General features: G+C 43.5%; 1 protein-coding gene and 1 long non-coding RNA gene across 3 annotated transcripts in view; one reads left to right on the plus strand and one right to left on the minus strand.

Annotated features, from left to right (window-relative positions):
- Positions 1-3,594, minus strand: part of LOC121697146 — a 33,935-nt gene extending 30,341 nt beyond the window's left edge. Inside the window, exons 1-2 of the long non-coding RNA XR_006026390.1 lie at positions 3,509-3,594; positions 2,884-2,969 (exon numbers count right to left, since the gene is read on the minus strand). This is a non-coding gene — a long non-coding RNA (uncharacterized LOC121697146). The remainder of the gene's footprint in view (positions 1-2,883; positions 2,970-3,508) is intronic.
- cd9b (CD9 molecule b) lies at positions 902-15,893 on the plus strand. Of its 2 annotated transcripts, none has more exons than XM_042078478.1 (8): positions 902-1,104; positions 9,429-9,531; positions 12,599-12,696; positions 13,536-13,610; positions 14,066-14,167; positions 14,390-14,485; positions 14,744-14,827; positions 15,219-15,893. In XM_042078478.1, the coding sequence occupies exons 1-8, from the start codon at positions 1,036-1,038 to the stop codon at positions 15,282-15,284; spliced, it is 693 nt and encodes a 230-aa protein (XP_041934412.1). In that variant the 5' UTR covers positions 902-1,035; the 3' UTR covers positions 15,285-15,893. The 2 variants fall into 2 exon arrangements, with proteins under 2 accessions (XP_041934412.1, XP_041934413.1); XM_042078479.1 differs by lacking the exon at positions 902-1,104 and adding an exon at positions 5,776-5,945.
- Positions 15,894-17,216: the final 1,323 nt, after the last annotated feature.

A 17,216-nucleotide genomic window follows, 5' to 3' on the forward strand; every position in this document is an offset into this window, starting at 1 on the left:
TGAGTCACTCACACCTCTTGAGAGGCCCTTGTGGATTGCTAGAGGTCACAGGGCATTGCCCACTTCTGACTTCATCACCAGCACTATGAAATCCACTGTTCCTGTGTGTTTGTTTCTAGCATGCCATTGCTGAGAACGCGAGTGGGGATTGCCACGGCTATTCCTCTGACTTGACTTGGCGATGGGGATGAGGTCGTAGTCTTACACTCATGCACTTCTGAACTGAAGGCTGTTTACAAAAAATGTGGAAATATGTATAATTTAGAAAACTGCTGCTTTCATAGTCCTCTTTGTGTTTTTAAAAATACATTGACCGCCGTGTTGTCAGCCCCAGACGGTCAGGGACAGACGTTGCAGGGATGAGGTTACGGTTATGGTGGCCTGAGTCACAGTCTGCCCGAGTATACGGCAAGAAGTACCATGCTGAGAGAGGATTAGCGAGACGTCTCATCCCCGCACCAGTCAAAGGGGCTTCTGTGTGGGTACCCCTCCGCCGAGTGTACCCCTCCCCTCTCCGTTCCTGTTCTGGCACATGTCCAGGGGCCCATATGACTGGTCTTTCAAAGAACTGATGCCAGACATGAGTAGAGAAAACTCTAGAGGCATGACTGAGGCTTAATAACTACAGTGTGCACTTCTGAGATGCATGCATAGTGAAAGCAGACTTGAGTAGGCTACTGGATAATTTACAGAGAGGGCATTGCATGTTTTTAAAAGTAAAAAAGGAGATAATTTACCGTTTTAGAGCATAGGCCTACAAAGGAGATCTACAAGAGCAGAAAACAACGAGAAGGGGAAAAAGAAAGTAATGACTCAGAGCTATTTGGTTCCTGGAAGTGGGAGTGCGCACCGCACGTATAAAAAGCTCTTCGCAAACAAGCAGCGTTGTCCATCTCATCTCAATCGCCAAGCCACTCTTCACTCTCTCCTACGCTGACCCGAGGCGAACGGAGTGTCAACAGCAGAGGCTATTTTTATAACTCCCTGGACTGCAACAGATTTGGTTGATTTATTTGGGCATCGTTGGAAGACATCATGGGTGCACTTTCAGGCGCAGAGCTCTGCATAAAGTATCTTCTATTCACCTTTAATTTCGTGTTCTGGGTGAGTTTTTAAAAACGTTAATCCCCCACACCTGGACTGAATATGTTGAATAGTTAATAGTTTGATGGCGTAAAACAAAACCAGCATTTTGTAACAGAATAATTCCAAACGTATATTTGGAGGCAATTGATTTATCACAGGCGTTCGCTTGCCTTGGTTTAGTTCCAGAGCAATTTAGTTTGGTCATAAAGTTCGGTTAACAGATCGCCTACAGTTGATTTTGTTGCCTATCTCATCTGGCTTCAGTATTAATGGTTGTAATTCCTGTATGAATGACATTTTGGGTGTCACAGCAAATTTTTGGTATGTTAGACTTTGCATCTTTTACCAGCGATACTTATTTATCAGGCGGACTTCTGGGGAGGTTAATAAGAAGGCAGACGCTGGACACACTGCAAAATTCCTTCTAATCTCTAGAAACAGAGTTGGTTAATCTCCCCGGTAAATTAAGATTATCGGCCGTTTTCCCGCTGGCTGTCTGGCATGATAGCATGGCATATGGCCAGACTATTACACCAGCTGGAGCATGGAGCCTGTTGCGTTGTTGAAATGTGCATCTTTACTGTAAAGTCTCAGTCTACTTGAATGTCAGAACGCTTTCCGTCTATTCTCAGCATCTCTCTCTCTTACACACACGCACCCACCCTCCCTTCTCTCCCCCTGAACATCTGATTTGATTCTGAGTAGCCTAGGATATCATGGGCAATGTTCAACGTTGTATTGATTTCACATGGAAGACTCGTGACCGAGGCTAAAAACCCAATACACAAAATCGGACTTCTTAATCCTTCGAAAAATTCCGTTCGAAGTTCAAAACAAATGTAACAGCTGTCGGCACACGAGCTCCAGTTAACTGTAGACTGACCTCAAACCACATGCATCATTATTCGTCAGTCTGAAATACATCATTATTGTACGTATTTCCCACACCCACACAGCCACCTTACACTTTGTTTTTTGACTATGTCATAACAAAAACATGTTGTTAAACCCATTCTTTGCATGTCTTTCTGGACACAAAGCACATTAGACATGTCTTGATGGATTAAGGCTTTTGTGCACCCATGACTGAGTTCTGAAGACCTTTAATTTCCCCCTGGTGTCCCCTACAAGCCTGCCTACATCCGTCTGTTTGCTGTGCAGTAGCTAGTGGCTAATTGAATTAGCCTGCAGAGTCTGTTGGGTCGGACCAGAGTCTTATAGATAGGGCTCTAGGGCTCTGGGTGGGACAATAGGGTGTGACACAGGGGCCTATACGTCTACCTACAGATTTACAGAAAGATTTAAGAGGGAAAGAGCAGAACCATAGACCTAGCCTACATCCTGGATTGACTGTGGTCGTTGCCTGGAGCAATGCTTTTAAACTTCTTGTGTGTTATCAGAATGCCTGCTACCTTGTTTGGTTTTTGATAACAGATGTGTGTTGTTGATAGTGTGACATAATGGTTTGGTTGGTTTTTGGTTGGGTTTTGGTCAGATTTCTTCCAGGTCAGATCTGTTCCTGTTCTGGTCCAGATCTGGCCCATTCTGGCTTGAATTTGGCTGTGACCTGCAATATGTCAGTTGTATAGATTGATCTCTGGGAGCAGACAGGTTTAAAGTAAGTAACCCCCCCCCCCCCCCCCCCCCCTCCACACACACACACACGCACATACACATACTGCACACATACACACACATTGATTTAGTGTGTAGAGTTGGTGGCATGCAGACTCTATGTTTACACCCCGTCATGTAAACACACTCTTTCAGATGTTAGTGTTTGGGCAGTAGGCCTACCATTTATGGAGTGTAGAAACAGACTGGCCTCAGTTACTCCCGGTCATTAATCCCACATCTCCCTGCTCGCTTCTGGGAGAGTCCTTCTGTGAATTAACAACAGATAGAGACAGTATCTGAGTAAGGAGAGGGAGAATAAGAGAGACAGAGAGAAAGAGAGAGAGAGAACAGAAAAAAACAGAGAGAGAAAACAGAGAGAGAGAGAGAACAGAGAAAGACAGTGAGTGTGTGTGTGTGTGTGACAGAGAGAGAGAGACAGAGCGAGGGAGAGTGTGAGGTAGTTGACATCCAAGACCAGAGAAAGTCTAGAGATGGAGTGAGAGAAGGAAAACAAGGAAGGGGAAACGGTTAACAGAAAAGAGCCAAAAAGCTGAAAGAGAGAGGGGAGAGGTAGAGAGAAAGGCAAAGGGAGAGAGACAAAGAAAGCCAAAGAAAGAGAGCAAGAGAGAGAGAAAGAGAGCAAGAGAGAGAGAGAAAGAAAGCCAAAGAGGGAGAGCAGGAGAGAGAGTGGGAGAGGGAGAGAGAGAGAGCGGGAGAGAGAGAGAGAGAGCCACGGTTGGCCAGGACGGGAATGCCAGTGTTGTTGGTTTCCCAGCGTCCTCAGGGAGGTGGAGGTTTGAGTTACCTATTCACACAAACAACAGACCCTGAACTCCCGCTGGCCAATGGGGCAGTCCGATTTGGCAACTACTCTTAAGACCTGCGTCTCAGACGTCTCAGAGAGAGCCACACCAAGCAGATGGAGAGATTCAACTCCTCTGAATCCTCTCACCCTGCTCCTTCTCCTCCGCTGGGCCTGTTGACCTAGTTTGGACCTTAGGAAATTACCACATCTTCCTGTATATATCCGAAAAGGAAAGAGTTCATTAAACTATCAACAGTGAGTCAGTGTTAGCCTATACCAAAATATCATATCCTGGAACTAAGTCATTTATAGTCAAGAGATCATTATTCTATTCATTTATTTATGTATTTATTTATTCACCTTTATTTAACCAAAGAGCTGATCAACACATATCAGCCTGTTTGGTAATGTGTATTTATATGTGGTTTAGTTACTAGACAACATTATTACATTTAGTAGACCAAACTCCTATGTGAAAGGTAATTCAATTAGATTAATGCTATATCCACACTACTCCGAATCAGTTTTGACACAGCACTTAAACAATCCTCCATATAAATGCATGGGGTTAGTTCATAACACCAATATGGCAGTTGCTTACACATATTCCACCCCTTCCTGTATTGTCAGTTAACCAACTTGTCTTTTTTAACCATATTAATGTGTATATCGTTCAATTCAGATTTAAACGCAGATTCGCCTGATGTACTACTTTTTATACTTTTAAAAAAAAAAAGTTGTTGGGCCTGTGATGTCAGACTTAACAACCGGATTACAGTGAATTTTATTTCTGTAATTTTATTTCTGGCCACTGCGCGTTACCAAGATGGCCGCCAAGTGGGAAGACTTGCCTATAAGGGCTTTGGTGTTTCTCAGTGTGATCATGATCGGTTATGCCATGAGTAAAAGAGTTTGGTATCAATGAGTGGTTAAAACCCAGACAAAGTATAACTACGTGCTAAATATATTGCTCAAAAAATAAGGGAACACTTACAGTTTTCCACAATTGTTAAAACACATTTTTTTAAAACCTTCCACCCTTTTCTCCATTCTCAAACTACATTCACAGAATGTCTGACAGTTCTTGCAAAATAAATCACTCGCCTCAAAAGTTTTACTTGTGCTCAGAACCAAACAGTGTCAGAGTGCCGATCCAGTGTATGATTGAAGTGTTCCCTTAATTTTAGTAGCAGTAGCTATATATCAGGCGCGCCTGCAGGTGTACGTCCGTACGCACTGTGCGTACCATCAGGCTACTCAACAGCGAGAGAACATTTCCCTTGTATGTGTGTGTATTCACACCAAATTGGCCTACCATAGCTTCCCAACTATGCACAGTATCCCATTAGCTGCATGTCATCAGGCTATTTACCATTTTCTATTACGTAAAGTTAGTGAACACGTTATCAAAATTAACGTGCAGACATTTTGTTTGAGCAGGAGAGAGAATACGCACGCAGGCACGGCTACGTGTTGTTTTCTTTTACTCGGCTATCTATATATGGTTATCAGCACACAATGTTGAGCTAATTCACTAACTCAATACTCATCATGGATATCACAAGTTTAAACAACGAAAACAGGAAGGATGGAGGCAGCAAAGCTAGGAGTTATTCCAGATGGACAAGAACTGCTTGTCAGAACGTTAGACTGCACTAAAGCCAGACGTCACGTTACGTTAGAACAAAACTAAAGGCAACTTTAGCCTGTATAGGCCTGTATCAAGTTGTCCAAATGAATAGGTCATTGTAGACGTTGTCGTTGTATTATTGCATGTGGATGTTGTTATGCTATGTTGGCTATTTTTTTGCTAACTGACCAATGCACGGACCTAAAACGGACAAATATTGTTCACGAGTGAAACATTTTTTTTGCGGGGGGTAGGCTATATATTCCCGTGTGGAACATTGCATTATTTGTTTGTTTTTTTAATTCATATCCATGTGGTGTTCTCCAGTGTGATCATGCCCGGCTAAGCTGTGAGTACAAGAGTAAACAGTGAGAGTCAGTTTTCCATTCACTCGTCAGTCAGTTCACACCCTCCTTTTGAGTCCTCAGTCTGTGTGTGTGTGTCAGGTCAAAACGAGTCCCTCCCCCCTTTCCTCTCCTCTCCTCTCGTCACGTCTTGGCCGTCTGGCTTGCTGGTTGAGTGGAACACAGAACAGGTGAGGCAGAGCTCTCTCTCTCTCTCTCTCTCTCTCTCTCTCGCTACTACAGGGTGTGGCCTCAAAGACCCGCCCCCTGTTCTCATAGAGGGCTACAAAGACAGGTTTGGTGGAGCGAGCCACCCACACTTGGAATTTCTGCCTGTAGAGGAAGCAGTACTACCTGTGGAAAAATACACAACAAACTAAGTTAGATTTCAGCCAACATGGGTGTCTACGGGGGAATGAAATGCGTCAAGTATCTGATGTTTGCCTTCAACTTTCTGTTCTGGGTAAGTTTCCCCACTTCCCTCGTCAAGTCTGAGTTTTGGTGTCTGTTTGGTTTTTGATAAGAGACCATGCTATCGTGTGATTGAAATTGTGTAAGACCTAGATAAAATATTATGTTTTGGTGTTTTTCTTTTCCTGTTTTCTTGTCCACACCTTCAACGGATCTCCTGTTTGACAGAGGAAACAAACTTAAGTACTGCTTTTTCACCAGGATGAGATATTTTATGTAACTGGTATATCCCAAGTCGCCATCTAACTCTAAATTGCTGTTTCCCTGTAATCAGTATAGAATTGAAGTTAGTTCTAGAGATAAAAGCTATACAAATATATTCAACACTTCTCTAAAGAGCACTCTCTCACTCTTCCCTCCTTAAGTCTGCCGGTTTCTGTGGACTAACTAGCATGTGGGTGTCTGCTGTTGCAACCTTATGCACTGGTATGAATGCTAAGTTGTAGATATAAATGTGGCGTAGCCTGACACACTCTTGCCCTTGCCCAACAGCCAGTGACGCTTATTTATCCAGCTCACTTTTTGTTACATTGCCAGGTGGCATACTGACTATCAGTGCTGATTAAACCCTTTGGACTTAAAGAGAGAGAGAGAGAGAGAGAGACACACACACACAGAGGGGGGGAGCTAAAGAGGGAGGGGGAGGAGAAAAGAGAGAGAGAGGGGCGAGTTTCATTCAGTCAAAAGAAAGGTGGCTCAGGTGGCATATTGAAATGCCTCTGGTGAAACTGGAAAGTCCATGTGCCACCATTGTCTCTCGCGCTCTCTCTCTGCTCAAAACTGGTTCTTAAGTTCAGTCTGAGAGGATTGAGTGCACCACAGTCTCGCACACCACATGCCACCTTCCGAGGGCAGGACCATGGAAGTGTCATACAGGGTTCCAGCTTTCATTCTCTGCTTGTGTTAACAGGCAGGGCAGGCATGCAGGCAGGATTGTCTGTTGTGCCTTATGTTGGTCAGGTTACTCCAAGTAATGACTTTTAAATTGTATTGTTGCCACACCAGATGTCTTCAAAGTGAATTAAAGTAAAAAATACACACTATATTTTTAAAGTCACCCACAGTATGATGGAAGGGTGGAACAGTATACGTCACTTGGCTTGGTTTACACATGACATGGAGGCCAGGAAATGGTGGGCAGTGACATCTATCACAGGAAGCCCCCCCCCCCCCCCCCCCCCCCCCGCCCAAGTCAGACTGTGGATAAGAGGAGGGCCAGTGTAAAAGGTTTCCAAACCATGATTCTTCAGTGTAATTTGATGTAGAATTGTAATCAGAAGGGAGAGAATGTGTCGTCGTGTGGTCATGTTTGTGTCATTGCTTGGTCATGTTTGTTTGTGTTTGGGGCCAAGGTCACCAAGGGAGATGGACATACAGGCTGCTTCGGGTTTCAACTTTTTAGTTTTACTGACTCTGGATTACTGTACTGAAATGAGATGATACCGATTTTAAATGTTCAGTCTCTCTCACACACATACCTAATGCACGTGTTGCGCGCGCACATGCGCACACACACACACACACTTGAATTTCTATTTCTGACATCAGTCAAGAACTATTGAGCTCTCCTCCATGCACCGAGATATCCATCCAGATTGGAGCCAAGTATGAGCCATATCTGAGCTGGTGTACATACGCACACACACACTGCAAACTCCTACCCAATCATTAACACCCAGTCAGGTGTGACCAGTGTTGCGTGTGTGTGTGTGTGTGTGTGTGTGTGTGTGTGTGTGTGGTATGCAGTTTCACCCCCTCCCCTCCCACTGCCGAGTAGCATGGAAGACGTGAATCAGACATGACTAAGGCTGAGTGGGCATGCAGGCATTGGGACATTTTAGGGGGGAGATGTGAAAGTCTGGAATGTTGCGAGCAGGCCAGTAATCTTGTAGCATTTTTTGGAATGCTAAACTGCATTCACACCCGTGTCCTTAAAATTGGACATGCCTTCAAAGTTCCTTCCTGTGTTTTTCTGTTCAGTTTTGGAGGCTATTTGAAGGATATTTTTATTTGTGGATATTTGGAGGATATTTTTATTTGTGAATAGTTTCGTCATGGTTGAATGTGACTGTGTGAAGACGGCACACCTTGTAGTCTGTATCTGGGAGTGTTGTGTTATTCTTATTAAGCCTTGAAAACTCTTTGCCATGTCTTGCCAAGTCTTTCTAAGTCTTATGTTGCTTGAAACCAAGGACTCTCCTGTTAGTCACAGAGCGTCGGGCATAAGCAGGGGGAATTCCTTTCTGTTTGTGATCTCTTTAAGGACAGAATACGTTTGGTACACAGAAAAGGTAAAAGATGGACAAGGTTCACAAGTTGTGAAATTTGGCTGGCTACACTAGTAAACGGTTTTTGAGAAAGCTGTTGGGCCTGTGACGTCAGACCAGATTACAGTAAATTTTATTTCTGTAATTTTATTTAGCACCTCTTATCAGTGTGGTGCAAAGGATGAGGAGGACCGGATACCTTTTTCGGGTCACTTCCTGTACTATTTTCATGGTGCAGTGTTTATCCAAAGCACATCCCTCACAAGAGGAGCTTGTTGTCTTGTTTACCTACACTAAAGCCAGGTTGGAGCGTGTGTGGTGTGTGTGCGCCCTCGCCCTCAATTATTTGTGCCGTTGCCGAACCATAGAGAACAATAGGAAACCTGCTGCTTGCTGCTGGCCTATGCGATCCCCGCCTAAAGCTTTTAACCCGGAGTTGCTCCGAGGAGACTGACCCCAGCTATTGGTATCTGTAAGTCACTTTGACTTTTCATTTATTTATTTATGCATTGAGCTGATGCCTTTATTCAAATTCACATTGGCAGGATGTGACCCTTCATCAAATGTGTTTCCCACAAGTGGATTTTGTTGTCAGGACTTTTTTTCGAGGCCTGGATTGATTGTGAAGATTAGATTGCAAGTTTAGGCATGTTCCTTAACCAAGTCTGTCTGATGATGACCTAAGTTCCTGTTGCAAAACTTGCACTGAGGTCAGCAGTCTCACATGCTGCTATGATCTCATGGAAATCTGAGAGATGAATGTCTGGGTTAGTTTGTTTGTGTTTATCAGCTTGTATCTATGAAAGTGAAATGCTTGACCACAACCATTTGTTAGCTTCTTTAGGTGCCTTATCCTGGTGGTAACTTTTAAATAAGCAAAGGTGACTAAAGGCTTCAGGAGTACAGGTCAGGCAGGTTGGTCTAGTGTCCCTATTAGGTTGCAATGCAGTTGGTTCTCTGAAGAGGGGCTGGTTGAGCTTCATTCTCTGCCGTGTGATGTCACCTTGACTACGTGTACCTAACCCTGGGCTTCGGCTGGGGAATGTAGGGCGAGTGTTGTGTGTCAACGCTAAATGTTTCTGTTATCTCACTCTAAAGCCTTTTGTCTGCTCTTTTTTAACGTCTGGTGAAGTGATACTCAAACAAATTTTATTTGCATTTTTGGTGCCCTTTTAATATTCTCATTCTCTCCCTCTCCCTCTCTCTAGCTTGCAGGAACAGCCGTGCTGGCCGTGGGCCTGTGGCTGCGGTTTGACAAGAGAACAGAGGGGCTGTTTGCTGATACAGAGTCTCCCTCTGTCTTTTTCACAGGTACGTAGTCATAAGATCTCCCATTTACAAAGTAAGTCGATCAGACAGATACACATGCATACACAGACTCCATAAAATGTAGTATACTCCACTAAAACGTGTATATAACGTGTGGGTGTGTGTGTGTGTACACACACACACACACACACACACACACACACACACACCATTTAGTACCACCCACTCATGTAAATACACCCCCCATGCCCAAAGACAAACATCCTCGCTGTGTGGCACAGTGTTGATTATTGTTTTGAGGTGAACCAGGTAGCCATGGAAACAGGCCACACCCAACATTTGCCTCCATCTCAGTTTCATGAAGAGTGTGTCACTGTGTGCGTGTGTGTGTGTGTGTGTGGGGGGGGGGAGTTACGAGATCAGAAGATGACGGATGTAGTCATGGAGACTGTGTGTATACACACAGAGGTATAGTTGTAGTAAGGAATGATGAAAAATGATCCTCAAGGAGATGCAGGACACTGAGTTAGACAATGGTCAAATGACTCAATTAGTTCAGAAGATTCTCCAATGGTCAGGTGTGTGTGTGTGTGTGTGTGTGTGTATCCGTGTGTCCATCCGTCCATTGTGTGTGTGTGTGTGTGTGTCATGATGACATGCTGCCACATTCAGTGCCCAGTTCTCTATCGCCCCACCCTGGCCAAATATCAAAACACACACGCGCGCACACACACACACTCAAAATACACACCATTCTCCTTTGCCTTGAACGGACAGAGGGGAGTATTGTAGTCCTCTGAGTTTTGTGATTTAGTGCTGTTTATTTCTCATCTCTCTCTGCAGCTGCAATGTAAAGACTGACTATAAAGTGACTGAAATAACAAAACAAAACAAAACCAGTTTTTAAATCTGGCTCTGATCTGGCAGCGTGATTTCAGGAATGTAAATGCAGGGCAAGCAGCCTTTGTGAACCAAGGGAAGATTTCTAACTGTATTTATCCATAGCTTTTTCCTTTTGCTAAAGTAAAGAAGTAGTAAAGTATTATTTGAGGGTAAGATACGCCTAAGGGTCTGATTCCTGTGTGTGTGTGTGTGCTGAACTGGATACGCACTGTTGCTTTTCAAACGTGAAGTTCCTAACAGAAAAATAAGGTTCTTTTGAATTTGAACTTGTACTTTGATGAGGATCTTCACTGAAAAAGAGCTAGGTTGATCTAGGACTAATCTTAACCCTTGACTGGGAAAGAACCCAGCCCTGTGGGTCGGTCGGCCACTCTGGACTAAACTGCATTCTAAAAGCATGAATGCTGGACGGCGGTATCAGTAGGCTGCTCTCGCCGGCTTGTTGATTTGGCACAGCTCCAGTATCTGTCGCCATTGTTGGCTCCCAGGGTGCATCAGGAGAGGGCAAACGTGTTAATGACCGCCTTCGCACTAAGCACTCAGTGTAGGGGTGAGGACTGCATTCGTGCGCCGCAGCGACGCTTGCGTTGGCTACAGCTGTTGTTCAGCTCAGCCGAGGCACAGAGATGGCCATTTCAAGAGATAGTCTGATTGCTTCAGCCCAGATCCACTCGGAGACACCTCCTGATGGGTGTGTTCAAAATGGCAAACAGAGGCAAACATTCCCCTTACAAAAGACAAAAAAACTGCAGTTGTCAAAACATGTTTTTCTTTTTTTTGGGTTTCAAAACTGCACTTTTTTTGAGGAATTACTTGCAGTTCATATGCAGGAATGAAATTGCATTGTACTGCACTTTACAGTAGTGTAGCGTTTTGAATATGAAGCTGCATCGTACTTTACAACCTTTACAAATACTTGTTTTATTTGCCTGAAGTTTACTGAACGTTTGTGTGAACACACAAACCTGCAGATCTCTCAGCGGTCTGCGGAGGTAGCCTAGCTGGACACTGGGTTAGGGATGAGGAGGTAGCCTAGGTAACCTAGCTAGACACTGTTAGGGATTGCCATTTCAACTGGAACAGTTGATGTCAATGTTTACACAAAAGTTAAAAGAAAAGGCATCTTTTTTGGATGCTGGCTTTATCGAATATTGTCTGCTGTGTTTGAGGGGCAGCCGTGGCCTACTGGTTAGTGATTCGGACTTGTAACAGGAGGGTTGCCGTTAGGAACGGCTGAAGTGCCCTTGAGCAAGGTACCTAACCCCTCACTGCTCCCCGAGCGCCGCTATTGTTGAAGGCAGCTCACTGCGTCGGCATTAGTGTGTGCTTCACCTCACTGTGTGCTGAGTGTTTCACTAATTCATGGATTGGGATAAATGCCAAAGACCAAATTTCCCTCACAGGATAAAAAGAGTATATATACTTATACTATGCCTCTGGGTCACACAAAAGTCAGAATTGCTCACCGTCTGTGTGTGTGTGTATGTCTGTGTCACAGGCAATTCCTTTACGCACCTCAAACATTTTAAATTTGAATTGATTGCCTGATGGCACAGACTCACGAGTTGAGTTAAGAGGCCCTTTGCTGGTGTGTTGCAATTTTATCTCCCAGGTCACTTTGAATAAAGGCATCAGCTCAATGTAAATGTCTTATGGCCCCACCACTTTTGCATAGATAGGCCTATAGTCACCAGTGGAGTTGTAATGTGTTCAGTGCCAAAAGTTAAGCAAGGGTGAAGGAGGGAATTTGTGAATGGGTGTTATATGCAACATGTTAACTAGAGAGATCGAGATCAAAAAGTGACCACTTGTTGGAATCGACTGGGATCTCTGTGGGCTCTTGACCTCGTCTGTGATCAAGAAGCTGATGTGGCTTGCACTACAGCTTTCCCAAACAGCGGTTTAAAGTCTTTAAAACTTCTAGACACCTGAGGTACATTCAAATTCCAGCAAGCGTTAATGCTGAACATGTTTGTCTGAACGGATAAATTTGAATGATTTTGTGTAAACATTTCATAGAAACTGTAACTCTCCGTCCAACTCCCCACCATGTTCATGGAGAACTAATCGCAAACATTTGTGGAAAACTCAAGGCAAACAGAAACCTGCTTGCAAACGTTCACCTATATTTGCGAATTTGAACGCACCTCTAATATTGATACTCTTGCCTTGTGACCTTACTGTTGTGATCCTCTGTCGTTAACAGGAGTGTATCTCCTCATCGTCGCCGGAGCGCTCATGATGGTTGTGGGCTTCCTGGGATGCTGTGGTGCCATCCGGGAGTCGCCTTGCATGCTGGGATTGGTAAGTCCTCCTACTGTTTGACATGACAACAGTCACACTCAAAGAGGAAGAACACATAAAATAAGCACACCAAGCTCATATTAATGGAAGTCTTGAACAGTGGCCATGGAAATGCACTAATAGGAGTTGAGCCTGGTGTAGGACGGCTGTACAAAGGTCTGTTATCGAAGGAAAACCTCCCTTTCCTTTAGCCGTATCTAACGGATTCATTTTTGCAAGGAATGTTTACAAAACCACTTAAGTAATGTTGCTGACCTACAGGAAGCCATCCAGTGATCACCATGTTTGGACCTGAATGAGCTTAGCCAGAAAGACAAGCAAACTATGACACTTGAACTGGAGCCATCCTAATGCATCCTTCTTAATGTCAGTCACAAAACAGACGGGGTGACTGATTTAAACCAATCCATTAATCCAATCTCCAAGCTGCAATGTAAACAAATCAGTTAGATTGGTTCAGTCAGTGCACAAAGAGAAAGAAGAGATTGTCTTTGGCACTAGTGTCATTCTGCATGCCCATCATGTGAGGTCAACACTGTTCCATTGTTGCGTGGAGATTTCTCATCCTTGTTGCCTATCTAGAGTGTCAGACAGAAAGTTTTGCTTTTGAGGTACACAAGGTCACATTTTGCCTTTGAAGTGCACAAGATGACTTGTCTTCTGTTGGTCTGACTAAATGACATTACCAACGGCAGTGAAGGAAACCCTACCTATTTGAGCACCTGCATCAAACACTCTGACCTTGCCGTAGGCCATCTTCTGTGTGGGGCAAACATTAACTTGCTGGTTAAATGTTTTGTTTGCGTAATTTAACCTATTTGACTTTTTTGTCCCACCAGTTCTTCTTCTTCCTCCTGTTGATCTTCGCTGCGGAGGTGGCTGCAGGTATCTGGGGCCTGTCCAACAAAGGCAAGGTGAGTACCATGAAAATGCCCCCTTTGATTTACAGAACGATGACTGTTCAAAAGAACAATTAACTAGGCTCCGATATGAGCTACACCTGGCGCGTAACTGAAGCGTTCCGTTCGCGTAGCGTCTGCTGCAACAATTAGCTGCCGCTGTAATCAATGGTAGTAGTTACAGTACACCAGATGTGATAGTGGCGCATACGTTCGGAAAAAATAGACCAGTCTTTTAAAATGGATTTTACGTGTCGCGAACAGAACGCTTCAGTTACGTGCCTGGTGTAGCTCATACCGGAGTCTCTAACTGGTTCATTTCTATTGGTTGGAATTTGGAAGTGACCGCCAGCATATCACCAATTCTAGAACTTTTTAAAACCAAACGTGAGTGAGCATTCCAGGTAGAAGCAGTAATTGCCCCATGAACCCTGTTCATGACAGCTTTGCATATTTTTCTTTAAACGCAGGTGGTGGAAGAAATTCAGACGTTTTACAGAGAGACTTATCAAAACTACATAACGACCAAACAGGATGCCCTGAAGGCCACTCTGAAAGCCATCCAGTTTGGGGTAAGTCAAACGGGCTGTTTGTCTGTGTATGGGCGAGACTGAGGAACCATGACGCCTTAGACACTGAGTGTTCCAAATGCTCAATTCTGTGGTCATATTGCAATAGTAGTTATTGAATAACACTTTTGGAAAATATAGCACTGGTGTTATGTGCAGTGATGTCATGACAACCTCCCTCTCCCTCTCCTGAACCTGATTTGGATAATTTTCTTCTCTTGTCAGCTTGACTGCTGTGGGCTCACCGGGACGATTGCAGATGCCACACTGGCCTCAGACACCTGTCCCAAGAAGGAAGGGTTGGAAATGCTCATCACCACGGTAACGTGCTGTCAATCATTAAAATCTGTGTTAAAGCAGCTGTAGAATGGAAAACCGTTTTTACCTTGCCTTTTTGACTAAGGGGAGAGCAGTGCGTAGACACAAAGATATCATGAAACGAAAACAGCGTTGTTTCCTTCTTCTCATCTCAACTTTGAAATGATCACAAAAAAACATGCTTCCTCTGATACAATTTTTAAAGTTTCATTTTGCTCTTGATCTTGAAATATTTTCTTTGTTTGTTTTGTTTTTCATTAGAGTTGCCCAGCTGCAATTGATGAGATGTTCGGCTCCAAGCTTCATGTGATAGGAGGAGTTGGCATTGGGATTGGCGTCATCATGGTGGGTTGCCACTCTCTTACCACACACACACACACACACACACTTCATACTTTGGCATTTAATGGGAATATAAATATATATTTAATCTAAATCCATCTTTGAAAAACTGTCCCTGAAACTAAGATGGAGATCCATGAAAAATTGAACCATCTCCGATTGTATTGTAGACCTATCGGTTATGCTGCAACATTAGCAGCATAATTGAAGTTGTGAACACACTTGGCTCTGATAACATAAATGTCAAGTGTTCAAACAACAGGAATGTGGTATGGGTCATAAGCATAATCTCTCTCCCTGTCTTAGATCTTTGGCATGATCTTCAGTATGCTAAAGTGCAAGAGTAGTAATTGTTTGTGTGTGTGTGTGCGCGCACTCTCTCTCCCGGTCTTAGATCTTCGGCATGATCTTCAGTATGCTGTTGTGTTGCGCCATCAAGAGAACCCGGGATATTGTGTAAGGCCGTCATCACCATGGAAACTCCTGATCCATGCTGTTAATTTATCCAGTGTGTGTGCGTTTGCACAAATGCACGCACACGTGTGTGTTTGTTTGTATGCTCATAACTACAGTTTGAGGATCACTGCTTCAACAACACGTATCCCTGTTGTCTTGTTTTGGTCATCAAATGCCATGTACCCCAAGCTATTAGAACATTAATGAACTCTGTATTCTAGCACACCACAACGCTCCTTGAGGGGTTGGGGGTAAGCCTCAGATGGGGAAAGCCTAGTCTCCCAGTCTGGCCTAATCTACTGTATATGTTACTATAAACAGTCCAAACCACTGATTTATTTTACTCTTATGTTCCGAAGGCCTGCCTCATGTACATGCTTTATATTTTGGTGTGAAAGAGTCGCTTTTGAGTACTTTTTGTTTTGCTATATATGGTGCATTTACCCAGAGATGTCTTTATTTCTTAAGCCATGAATTAACTTTTTTTTTTTTCTAATGTTTTAATTTTTGGAGATCTGATTTTATAAACACAATTTTATGTATCTATTTTGATGAACAAAAATGATGTGTAATAGTCCTGAATTACAAATTAAAATGTTCTAATAGATCTAAAGGCTTCTCTCTCTTTCATTTATTTTTCTGTTTTTGTCAAGTAAAATAATGCTTTCAAAACAACCTCAAATTAGACCGTCATAATTACTCCCAGACTTTAAATTGGGTTAAATTGTGTCTTTCAATATAAAAATAAGTTGACATTTAACTTTCAAAAGTCATCTTGAGTTTATACCCTCATTCACCATCTCAAATGGTGCAGTGTTCCGGGTCGTAATGGTGGCACCCCAGGTGGGTGCTACACATTGGTGGTGCAGCTTCTCCTTTCACTGTAAAGTACTTTGGGTGCCTTGATAAAGCACTACAACAATGCAACTTGTTATTGTAGCCTAGTTGTTGTATCCAGAGACTTTCTAATGAGGAGACACAGCACTCAAAAAATCCTCCATAGAAATGCATGGGGTTAGTTTGTAACGCCAATATGGCAGTTGTCTACACATATCCCACCCCTTCCATGGGGAAAAAAAAGTCGACGTGAATACATTGTGCCAATCATGCCAATCGTGTTGTGATCTCGCTGCTGGAGCAAGGTTGATGTCGTGAAGCCATACCCACGCACGTTTCTACCTGAATAGATGCCCGATAAGTGCCCAAAAAGCATTGCAGTATGGCCACTGAGTTTAGGGACTTACCTAAAAGGACTTGGCTGTATCTCCAGGATGACCATAAAACATAACTGAGGATATTACATTTGTTTGCATAGTGGGAAATATTTGTTAGGGTTTTAAAAAGTAGAGCAAATCTGAGAAAACCAACGGCGAAACACGTTCACTCCTAATAAACATAAGACCGGTGTGCAGTGATCTCTACTTTTTTTAAAGTCTATTATCCCTGTATTTCACCAGCACCTGGGATCTACAAGTGGCTAGTGCACAGGGATGTTTCTTTTTTTAACCATTTCTAGAGATTAATGTAACATGTAGAACTAGGCCTACTCCTCAGGAAACAGATCTTATGGCAGAGGTGCCATTTTACTGCTGTGAAAGTCTTGAGACGCTCTTTGGTTTAAGGTCACGGTTCAGAGAACTCACTATGATTTAATCCCCAGTCCTGACAGTGTAACTGTCCCATGCGAGTGAGGGAGAGGTAGTTTGAATTTGTTGAAGACCACCTCATCTATAAGTATAGTATATAAGTATAAGTATATATACTCTTTTGATCCCGTGAGGGAAATTTGGTCTCTGCATTTATCCCAATCCGTGAATTAGTGAAACACATTCAGCACACAGGTGAGGTGAAGCACACACTAATCCCCGCGCAGTGAGCTGCCTGCAACAACAGCGGCACTCGGGGAGCAGGGAGGGGTTAGGTGCCTTGCTCAAGG

The sequence above is a fragment of the Alosa sapidissima genome, chromosome 22 (assembly GCF_018492685.1).
Source record: "Alosa sapidissima isolate fAloSap1 chromosome 22, fAloSap1.pri, whole genome shotgun sequence".
NCBI classification, from domain to species: Eukaryota; Metazoa; Chordata; class Actinopteri; order Clupeiformes; family Clupeidae; genus Alosa; species Alosa sapidissima.

What these genes read in the sequence shown, in the direction of transcription:
- cd9b (XM_042078478.1), top strand. Translation starts at nt 1,036, where the DNA reads ATGGGTGCACTTTCAGGCGCAGAGCTCTGCATAAAGTATCTTCTATTC. An exon ending in TCCCTCTGTCTTTTTCACAG is followed by an intron (nt 9,532 to 12,598) that starts GTACGTAGTCAT and finishes TGTCGTTAACAG; the next exon opens with GAGTGTATCTCCTCATCGTC. An exon ending in CGCCTTGCATGCTGGGATTG is followed by an intron (nt 12,697 to 13,535) that starts GTAAGTCCTCCT and finishes TTGTCCCACCAG; the next exon opens with TTCTTCTTCTTCCTCCTGTT.